General features: G+C 38.2%; 1 protein-coding gene across 1 annotated transcript; it reads left to right on the top strand.

Moving 5' to 3' along the window:
- The first annotated feature begins 9,655 nt into the window (after positions 1 to 9,655).
- On the top strand, positions 9,656 to 11,145 carry LOC131044741 (uncharacterized). The gene is made up of 3 exons (XM_057978148.2): positions 9,656 to 10,234; positions 10,324 to 10,411; positions 10,780 to 11,145. Exons 1-3 carry the CDS (start codon positions 9,972 to 9,974, stop codon positions 10,822 to 10,824), a joined length of 396 nt encoding a protein of 131 aa, XP_057834131.2. The 5' UTR covers positions 9,656 to 9,971; the 3' UTR covers positions 10,825 to 11,145.
- The last annotated feature ends 322 nt before the right edge of the window (positions 11,146 to 11,467 follow it).

Consider the following 11,467-nt stretch of genomic DNA (forward strand, 5'->3'; position numbering starts at 1 on the left):
TCCGTATTTTTATAACTAGGTGGGATTATTCATCAAACCATGGCATGCAGGGTTTAATCCTTCAGAGGAGCTCCCAAATAGGGTTTCGGTGTGGGTTCAGTTACCACGTCTTCCAGTGGAATGCTATCGGGAGGATGTGCTACAGATGCTCACTGCTCTGCTTGGGAGGCCAGTAGGATCCTCGTCGCAAACTCTGGGGAGAAAGGTAATGACCTTTGCACGTATCTGTGTTGAAATAGATCTTAGTAAACCCTTGCCAGATGCTATAGATATGTGTGCAGGCTCTTATTCATGGGTTCAACAGCTAGATTATGAGACTTTACCATTTTGTTGCCATCTGTGTCATGAGTATGGTCATTTATAGTGGAAGTGTCCTAGATACAAACCGGTAGTGCGACAACCTCAGCAGCGAGAACCGAGCCTTGATAGGGCTAAGAAAGGGAAAGCTGCCATATCGGGTGTGGTAGAGGGTGCTGATGGTTTTGTCTCAGTAAAGACAAAGAACAGGAACAAAGGACAGAAGAGACCCTTACAGGAGAGACGTGAGGAGGATACCTTCAACAGATTTGAGGCCTTGGATGACCTAAGCCATCAGGAAGTAAATCTGGGGTTAACCCCTCTAGATCAGGGTGCATCAGGAGGGGTGTTGGAAAGTGTAATGGAGGAATCTTCCCAGACCCTTCTAGTGGTTGGAAGCCAACAGATGGAGATGGACCAGACAGTAGGGGTTCAGTTGGGCCTGGCTCCTGGGATGTAGGTGAACCTGGCTGAGGGAGAGGGTTCTCCCATAGCTTCAAAATTGGAACCGGGTGGGGCTAAAAGTAATAAGTTAGTTGTTCACCTGGGTCTACATCAGAGAGATATTAAGAAAAGCGCTTCAGAGAAGAGCTCAAAGGTCTGCAGAAAGAAGGATCTGGATAAGATCAAATTGATGGGGGAGAATTTGGCCGAGTCAGGATTAGTGAAGACTTTGGATTCACACTTCTCCAACCCTCCTAAATGATTGTGCTTTCATGGAATGTAAGGGGCTTGAACATCGGCCCTAGACAAAAAGCTGTTCGGGATTTGATCAGGAATCATTCACCTAATGTCCTTTTCTTGCAAGAAACTAAACTTTCAGTGGAGAGTATGATGGGTCTCATGCCAAAGCTGTGGGGGCGAGGCGAGTGTCAGTGTGTTGGGGCAGCTGGTTCCTTGGGAGGGGTGGCCTGCCTTTGGAACCCTTTAAGGTTTCGCCCTGTCTGGTGGGTTGCTTCCAGATCCTCATTATCCAGGGTGCTATCTAGTCTTGAGACTGGGGAATTCATCTTGTTTTTGAATATCTATGCTCCCACTGATTTTCAAGGTAAGCAAGGCTTATGGTCTCATGTTTCAGGTATGCAAAGGTTGGCCCCCTTTCACCCTTGGATTATGGCGGGAGACTTCAATGCCATCCTGGAGTTGAGTGAAAAGAAGGGGGGTGTAATGCGGTTGGAACCTTCTTCTTTCCTTTTCCAGGATAGTATCTCCTTGTTGCGGCTAGTTGACATCAAGCCTAGAAATGGTTTGTTCACTTGGAACAACAGGAGGGTGGGAGAGAATTGGATTACTGAATGACTGGATCATTTTCTGGTTTCCTATTTTTGGATCGGTGGGGGGTGGTCCACAAGTTCTGAGATTCTTGACTGGAGAGGGTCGGATCACTGGCCCATCAAGCTAGTTTCGTCTTCGGCTCAGGTTGCTCATTCGCCTTCATTTAAATTCCAACTTATGTGGCTTCGAGACCCTTCTTTGGAGGTCCTTGTTGCGAACTGGTGGAGGAAAGGGAGGCCGGCCTTTGGCACTGCCATGTACTCTTTTGCCAAGCAACTGCAATTTGTAAAGCTTCAGCTTAAACTGTGGAACCGACAAGGCTTCAGGAACATTTTTCATGAGAAGAAAGCTGCTCAAATTGCATTGAATGAGATCACCAGGGAAATTAGGGAGCATGGGTTGTTTGAGGATCTGCTTAGAGAGGAAGACAGGGCTGTCAAGATGGTAGAGGAATGAGAGCTTCGAGAAGAAATATATTGGAAGCAAAGAGCTCGTATTGACTGGCTGAAGGAGGGGGACAAGAACACTGCTTTCTTCTTCAACTCAGTGAAAGCAAGAAGACACGGAAATTCCATTCCTGTTTTGGTTAATGACAGAGGGGAGTAGTGCTTATCCATGCAGGAGATGTCTAGGGAGTCTCTCCAGTTTTTCCAGTCCCTCTTTAGGGAGGATTCTCAGGGGGAAACAGTGGAGGATAATTTGTTTCTGGATTGCATCCCTTCTCTTGTCTTAAGGGAGATGAATGAGAAGCTTTTGTATCCTATTTTACTGGAGGAACTTGAGAGGATAGTCTTCCACATGAGGAAAGGAAAGGCTCCTGGACCGGATGGGTTCCCTGTTGAATTCTTTCAAGAGTTCTGGGATATAATTAAGCTGCATTTATTGGAAGTAGTCCAGGAGTCCCAGAGGAATAAACAGATGCTTAGGGCATTGAATGCGACCTTCATTGCTCTAATCCCCAAGTGTGCAGGGGCTGACCAGTTAGGCCAGTTCCGCCTGATTTCCCTGTACAATGTGATTTATAAGATCATCTCGAAGTTGATTGCGGATAGATTGAAGAAGTGTTTGGGGAGTGTTATTTCTGAGGAGCAGAGTGGGTTTGTGGAAGGCCACCAAATTCTGGATGGGGTGGTCATTGCTACGGAGACCATTCATTCTATGGCAACCTCCAAGGAAAAAGCTATGTTTATCAAGCTGGACATGGCAAAGGCATACGATAGAGTCCAGTGGTCCTTCCTTCAGAAGATCCTCAAGGCTTTTGGTTTTGTGGATGAGTGGATCCAGTGGGTCATGAGTTGTGTTACATCCACCTCTTTCTCTGTGCTTATCAATGGAGACCATACCGAGCTGTTTGGTACCTCTAGGGGTCTTCGCTAGGGAGATCCCCTCTCCCCTTATTTATTCATTCTTCTTGCTGAGGGTCTGAGGAGGCTGATTAAGCATAATGTGGGCCGAGGTTCTATTCAGGGTTTGAGATGGGGTAATGAATTGTAGTCGCAGTCTCACTTGTAGTTTGTGGATGATATAACCCTTATGGGGCTAGCGTGGATCAACGAAGCTACGAATCTGCGGAAGGTTCTGGATGTTTATCTTGCAGCTTTAGGCCAGATGATCAACGAGGATAAATCTTCTATCCTCTTTTTCAACACTCCCGAGTCTATCCAGAGGAGGATTGCTCTTATCTTGAGATTCCAAGTTGGCTCCCTGCCCTTGACGTATTTGGGTATCCCTATTTCTCTTGGCAATCCCCCTAGGGAGTCGTGACAGGGGATCTTGGATAAATTCCGCTCCAAGGTTGAACACTGGACTCATAGATGGTTATCCTTTGCGGGGAGGGTTCTACTGATTCAGTCTGTGGTCCAGGCTCTTCCGATCTATCGATGTATGCTTCAGGTGGTTCCTAAGTGGTTCTTGAAGGGGTTGGACTCTCTGGCTAGGAAATTTTTATGGGCAGGTAATCTCGCCTCTTCCAAATGGAGCTTGGTCAACTGGGACCTGGTATGTACCCCGAAGCAGTCCGGGGGGCTTGGGTTAAGGCAGTCTATTCTTTTTGGGGAGGCTCTTGCAGTTAAATTGTACTAGAGGTGGTGTGTTGAGCAGGACCGAGGCTGGGCCAGGATTTTGGCCAACAAATATATGCAAAGGATCCCGATGGAGGAAATCCCTAGATATCCGCTGGAAGGGAAGGGCTCATCGATTTGGTACACTCTCAAGAGGGGAGCTTCTCTCATTAAGGCAGGGCTTTTTTGGATCTGCAGAAGGGGGGATGAGGTTCTTTTCTGGAATGATTCTTGGGATGGATACCCTCGCATCCTTGATCAATTCCCTAACCTTGGAAACCTGGGCCAGAGGTTCTTGGAAGCTAGATGGTCAAGGGTGAGTGACTTTAAGGCTGTCTATAGATGCGGTCGACTGGATCTGGAGTGGTGGAAGACTCCTAATGAATGGTTGGTTGATGGGATGGAGGAAGAGTGTGTAGAGTTGTAGGGCATTTTGGCGAATAGACACTGTAGCTCCCTTAAGGGTAGGGATGGGCTGGCGTGGTCTCCAAATCCTAGGGGCATTTTTTCTGTGGCTAGTGGTTACCGGGAACTGTTGAGACAAAGACTTGAGGGAGGAGAAGTGAACTGGTGGAAATAAGTGTGTAATAATGCTTCTTGGCCGAAGTGTAATTGCTTTGTCTGGACTTTGGCTTGGAATAGGTGTCTAACTTGGGACAATATCCGCAAGCGGGGATTCTTGGGGCCTTCTATTTGTGTTTTGTGTGGTAACAAAGAGGAAGACTCCTCACATCTGTTCTTCAGATGCCCCTTCTCTATGCTTATCTGACACTATTGGTGGGGGGTGTGGAAGCATCCTTGTGTCCATGCAGATTCTCTAGTAGAGTTTTGGAGCAGTTTGGGCAGACCTCCTATTCCATCCTCCTTCCTCCAGACGGTCTGGTATATTGGGCCTATCTTCATTCTGTGGTAGATCTGGCTCGAAAGGTACATGGGGATTTTTTGGGAGGCCAAACTATTTGTTCAACAAGTTTGGAATAGGATCATTGTTATGATTCAGGAGACAGTGGAAGCTAAATGTGAGGTAAACTTCCCATTGGGTAGAGATGAGGCGGATGTTGTGAGTAGGCTTGGCTTGCAGGAGTTGTCTCCTGCCTCTGCTTGTGTCAGGAAAGGTAGACGTGCTATGAAGAAGGTGCAAAGGATTGGAAGGTGGGCACCCCCTCAGGATGGGTATATCAAGATCAACACTGATGGCTCTTCTAGAGGTAACCCAGGCCCTGCTGGGGTAGGGGGTGTTGGTAGGAATAGCAGGGAGGAGGTTGTTTTCTTCTTTTCAGTGCATAAAGGGTGTTAGTCTAATAATTTTATGGAGGGTTTTACGATTCTTTATGCACTTGAGCGGGCTTTGGAGTGGGGTTTTAAGAAGGTGATTTGTGAATCGGATTCACAAATTGTTGTTAATTTGTTGTTTGATCAGAAGGTGAGTGGGATTCAGTGGCAGTTGGCAAGGATTGTTCAATAGATTCTCCAAATTAGCTCCTTGATGGAGCAGGTGTCCTTCATCCATATTCCTCGCGAATGGAATGGAGTGGCTAACTGTTTGGCCAAGTGGGCCTTAGATCATGATAGTGAGTGGAAAGTGGAAGGCTGGGAGCATCTCTCTGGGGATTACTGTCAGGAATTGCAGAAGATTATCACTGAGGACACGTATGGCTTTGAAGCTGGTTGATCTTTGGCTGGGTTGGTAGTTTTTCTCTGGGGCCTTGGGCCTCTGATTTTTTTTGTAATGCTTGTTTCTGATTCTCAATAAAGTTTTTACCCTTTATCCAAAAAAAATATTATATATATGTTTATTTATTTATATAAAGCTTTTAAAAGATACAACTCTAAATAATTTGAAAAGAAAATTTAAACATTCTAAATATTAATTTATTGTACCTAAAAATTTGCCTAAGAAATTTCATTTATTGAATTTTATTCCTAAGCTCTTTGAAACCTAACCATAATTTAACCCTAACCACAAATCAAAAGTTTTGCCTAGAAGCCTATTTGATCCTTAACCCTAACTCAAATTTAACTTTATACCTAACTGTTACCCTAATTAAACCTTTACCCTTATTATGTTTGAACTATAATCATAATTTAATCCTAACTCAAAAATTTCTTTTATAACTTTAATTAAACACTAATTGAATCATAGTCCTAACCCTAATTGAACCCTACTCCTAATTAAACTCTAAACTAATTGAACATAAATCTAACCCTAATTAAATTATAATCCTAACCCTAACTATAATTATAATGAATGTATTTGGTAATCTTTGTATTTTTTAAGTTAGTTCATATAATCTTAACTATAATATGTGTAAATATGTGTAATCTTATTGAATATTAGAGAATCCATTTTTAAATCAACATTCAATTAGAATTATAAATATATATAAAGAAAGCTGAGAGATATGGAAGCTTTAATTTTTTAATTTAATTTAATTATTTTATTTATGTAGAATAATAAAAAAATGAAAGCATCCACATGTGCAAGTCAAAAGAAATTAAATAAAGAAACATTTATTAATTTAAAATATAATAATTTATTTCCAATAAATTATTTTTAAAAAAAATTCTTTTCAAAATGAAATTAAATATTAGAATTAGAATGTATACTCGTTAAGATAAACTTTTGATAAATCAAAATAAATCAAATTGAACACTAAAACAAATCTTCATAAATTAAATTAAACTAAACTTACAAATTGAACCCTAAATTTAACCTAGATAAAATTTGCATTCGAGATTAAGGGTTAGAGTTTAAATAACACTATTAAGTAGTTAGGATTAGAATTCAACTATGATTAGGGTTAAAGTTACATTTTTTATTATAATGCAATTTGATTTAGTGTTAGATCTAGTGTTCAATTTTATTTATAGTTACAATTCAATTTGGTATATTGTTATGGTTAGGATTTCATATAAAATTAGAGTTAGACTTGGTATTAAAACATTAATCCTACTTTGATAATGATTACAATTGAATTAGGTTTAGTGTTTAATTATGTTTGGAGTTACTATAAAATTTGGTTTAGTGTTTAATTATATTTAACGCTGGGATTCAATTTTGTATAGTGGTAGGGTTAGGGTTAGGGTTATTGTTTTAAATTCAATTATGGGTTTTAAAATTTTGTTTTGGGTTAGGGTTAAATTTTGTTATGGGCTAGGATTAAGATTTATTTTGGTTTTGTGTTCTAGTGTTTAGTTTTGTTTAGTCTTAACTTAGGTTAAGGGTTAGTGTTCAATTATGTTTAAAGTTAGCTTTCAATCTTGTATAGTTTAAGGTTGTGGTTAAATTTGGTTTAGTGTTAGTGTTAAACTTTGTTATGTGTTAGGGTTAAGGTTTGAAATTTAGTTTTAGTTTTAATGTTTAGTTTGGTTTAGTCTTAAATTACATTAAGGGTTAGCATTTAACTTACTTAGTTTTAAATCATGTTTAAAGTTAGAATTCAATTTTGTATTGTTTTAGGGTTACAATTCAATTTGATTTAGTTAAAGGTTTAGGTTCACAAAGTTCATTATTTTCTCATTCGAGCATCCACATTACAAACTTATTACAAATACTAGCTCCTTTCGAGCAAACTTATTACAAATACTAGCTCCTTTCGAGCACCAAACTAGAAACAACAATTGGAAGACCAAGGGTCACAACTTAGAAATCCACTTTAAACAACCAATGGAAGACCAAGAGTCACAACTTAGAATTCTACACAAAGGTGTCCCTCATGGGAGTTGAACTTGGGTCTCCACATTGAGAACTCAATGCTTTAACCAACTAAGCTCAACCCCTTGGACTTGTTATTGAATATTAGAGAATCCATTTTTTAAATTAACATTCAATTAGTATTATAATTAGTTTTATAGTTTTTTTTTGTGGGATTGGTTTGCAAACAATAACTACAGTGTGGGTGTCACATTAACCATGGAAGTCTTCGCCAAAAATCATTTAAATTTTGTTTGCAATGTTCTAAATTTGGAATCTGGTCGTTGGAGGAACAACTAAGAATGGATGGTGTTCATTATGTTTGTCAAGGTAGAAACCACATCCTCAAGCAAAATAACAACAAAAACGACCAAGAAGAGCACTGGGGCTAGGTGAACGAGACTGCACCCTAAGAAAACACTGAAAATACCACACTTAACCAAATTTTATGACTTTTGTAATAAGGGAAACTTGACTAAGACATGGAATAGGGGAAACATGGACCATATAAAATTTCTCTGATCAATTTTGAATAATGGACCAAAAGCAAATGTAAGGTGGACAACATCATGGAGCACAAAATAAAAAGGGTGAAGATACATAACATATGAGTTGTCAACACAATCGATATAACCATTTCATTCACATAATATTACACCTTCTTTAATAACTAAAGATAGTGATCCACTTCAATGTTGAACCAACCTCCCTCTTTTTGTAATATGAATATTTCTCTCCCTAATGTTTTTCTTTAGGAAAGTTGTCAATGTTGGGAGGCATTCTACAATTGTAAATGGGTGTGAAGAACCCGTGTACATAAAAAATCCAAAAATTGTAAATACAATTGTCACGTTAGTCATTGTTTTTTGGATAATATTTTTATTTATTTTTTGAAGCTTCATTGATCCTTTGTAGGTGACATAAAACCATGTCACCTCCATAAAAAAATGTCACATTAGAGGAAACATTTTCACTTAAATAAAGAAAATTGATTTCTCTGCTTGTAGTTCTAAAAAGAAACAACTAGAAGGACTAAGAAGTTTCTTTTTCACTCTTTTAAATTATTTCTTTTAGTCATTATAAATGATTGTCTCGTTATTCTCTTGTGGAAAGGACTATAAAGAAGTGATATTTCAAAAAATTTAGCCAAGCTTTTAAGATTTTAGTTCATAAATTAAGCTTATAAGTCAAAATGGTAGTTTTGGAAGGTTTTATTTTCTTTATTTTGGTGATAATAATGCAAGAAAACATCAGATACAATATTTTTATTTCAATTTTGTTGGAATCTTTTTGATGAATCATGGCATGTGGTTCCCTTCAATATCTTAGAAGAAAATAATTTTTGCATGCTCGACAAAGGCATGGACAGTCACATGTCCTTAACTAAAGTGGATTGGAAGGAGACTCCCCAAGCTCACATGATCACACTAGGGCATCGTCTACTCAACCCCTATGATGCACCAACATCATATGCATACAATAAATGCTACATAAACATATAATTGCATGTTGGTGCATCGTAGGGGCTATATAGACGGTACCATCACACTAGATGTTCCAAGTAAAGTTTTTCATATTACAAAATTTGGTGTGTGTTCCTCTGAACCTCTCAACATTTACAATGAACATGAGTGCATGGGAAAGAGTATAATTCTTTTGAAAATAAATGTGTGAATTTGATTTTCATCAATATTTTGGATCATAGAACAAAAAATTAAATAAATGTTTGGGATGATAGGCGTATTATTGTTTAATCCCTTCCATTTATGATTGTACCCCATAATTTGTCATGAAAATAAAATGATAAAACTTTGTTATATTTGTAGGGATAAAGAAAGAGGATATTAAAATAGAGGTTGAGAAGGATGTGGTGAGTGTGAGTGGGGAAAATCAAAGGGAGGAGAAAAAGGAGTATGACAAGTGACATCGATTGGAAAGAATAAAGGGCAAGTTCATTGAATGGTTTAGATTAGCAAATGGTCACATTGAAGGAATAAAAGCTACTTTGAACAATGTAGTGCTAATTATGAATTTGTCTAAGTTCACCAATCATTAATGAAAATGAACTATTCTATTGTAAAAGTATTCAAAGTAAGTGACTTTAATGTAAAATTATAATAATAATAAATACAATAATAATATATGTATCTTTGTAAAATCCATATAAAATATATGAAAGATTCTTAGACACAATTTCTTTATATAGATTTTATATATATATAATTTTTTTTTATAGTATAATTGAAAATTTTAAAAAATATTTTGTGCTGACACTTTTGATTCTTGAAGATTTCTTGAAGATGCCCCATCAAGTGTAGTTTTAAAACACCTAATTTACTTTCCATTTTTGTTGTGGATGGTCGCGGATTTTGTATCAGGTGACCGTTAGCCCCCTTCAACGTCTTTATTCTCTTCTCCGCCCTAAAAATGCCTATTCCCACACTTCAACTTCACAGTCACGGTGATGAGAATTTGAATTCATTGGTAGCTTGCTATCGTCTATAAGAAGCATTGCCATTCATTCTGTATCAGTATTTCTCTCTCTTTTCTCCGATTTGGGTTTTGGATGCTCTGAGTTGTGACATTGCCTTTTATCTGTGAATGATTTTCTTTTAGTGGTTTGCATAATTACAATCATAATCACAATGGAGAATGAGTTTGTAACTCCTGCAAAGCAGTCGGCAACAGCAGTCCACTCTTGCTATGCCCCTGTTGCCTCTGATGGGAAAACCCCATCAGCAGATGTAACCAAAACCCCTTGTGCATTGACGGAGCAGCAGAGCAATATAATGAAACCCGACAAAGAAGAAGGCCAAGAAGAAGAAGAACAAGGCAAAACAGGAAGACACCCGGAGCGCGTAATAGTTCCTCTTCATCAACAGAAGAAGCTATGGAGCATGGATGGAAGGTGCCGTTCAATTTCCATATCCAATCATACAGTCTGTTAACGATAGCATATGTGTTTGCTTGTGAATATAATGCATGGTTTCACTGCAGGTACATGAGCCCTACAGATCGCATAATGTCTCCTGTCACCCAAGTCCTACTTGCAAGGAACAAAAAGTTTCCTCTTCCGCCTTCAAAGGTAGCTTTCCATACAAAACTTCGAATTCTTGTTTGTCAGTAGGCATGATGTTTTCACACTCCTGTAAATAAGTTAGTATTCTTGTGTAAATATTTTTTCTCATAGTTTTGTATTACATTCTGTGATTCATCATATAATAAGGGGAAAAAATGATGGATCCTGGAAAGTGATCTACCATGTTGATGAAATAAACTTACAGAGTTTTTTTCCAGAAGTGCAGTAACTTCTTTATTTGTTTTTAATCTATAAGCGTTGGATGTGGGGCATACAAGCTAGTCCTCAAACCAATTTCCTGTACATCCTTTGTTTTCGGCATGCTGTGTTTCTCTTCATTTTTCTGATGATTGCAGTAAAATTTCTGTATACAGGTTCTAGATGGTACTTGTAACGATTCCGAACCTTCTGCTCTATGAGTCATGTTGTCAGAAAGCTTTATGGATCGATTCGACTCATCAAAAATATTCCCGGACACTGATGGAGTTTCCAGAATTTTCTTGTTTTTAAAAAAGTTTTCATTATTAGGTTATAGTTTTTAACTTTCAGGAATCGCACTTGAAACAGTATCCCTTTGATGTGTGCTGGAAGTTGAAGGATAAATTTGTACAGCTCTTGTTTGCTAGTTGTATATACTAATCGTGAGATAAATGATGGTTTATCGTTCTCATATCTTGTTTGAGTTTCGCGTTTCTCTTTTAAATCAAGGTAGTAAAAAGAGGATTGAATTCTTTTGCTTACTTGTTTCTGTATCTTTAATCCTTGAATTATTATGATGTACAATGATAATACGAACTCTGCTTTTATTCCGCATGCATATGTATACTATTAATCGCAATATCTCTGTTCTTAGCCATCTGTTTCTACTACAGAATACTAAACATCGCCTAGAGCTTTGGATGCCCCTCTCATATATAATGTTTTGCAAGTATCACTGAGGTTTTGATACTACGCAGGCATTTAAAATGTAATGTATATTGATCATGGTTGCTTGTTATGTCCAAAAATATTCTCATATTTGCCATTATCAAAACAGAGTATTATTGCTGTGATTTTTTTGGA

The sequence above is a fragment of the Cryptomeria japonica genome, chromosome 3, assembly GCF_030272615.1.
Source record: "Cryptomeria japonica chromosome 3, Sugi_1.0, whole genome shotgun sequence".
In the NCBI taxonomy this organism is placed as follows: Eukaryota; Viridiplantae; Streptophyta; class Pinopsida; order Cupressales; family Cupressaceae; genus Cryptomeria; species Cryptomeria japonica.

Coding starts and splice junctions, on each gene's coding strand:
- LOC131044741 (XM_057978148.2), top strand. CDS start 9,972: ATGGAGAATGAGTTTGTAACTCCTGCAAAGCAGTCGGCAACAGCAGTC. Junction 10,235..10,323: donor CTATGGAGCATGGATGGAAG/GTGCCGTTCAAT, acceptor GTTTCACTGCAG/GTACATGAGCCCTACAGATC. Junction 10,412..10,779: donor TTCCTCTTCCGCCTTCAAAG/GTAGCTTTCCAT, acceptor TTCTGTATACAG/GTTCTAGATGGTACTTGTAA.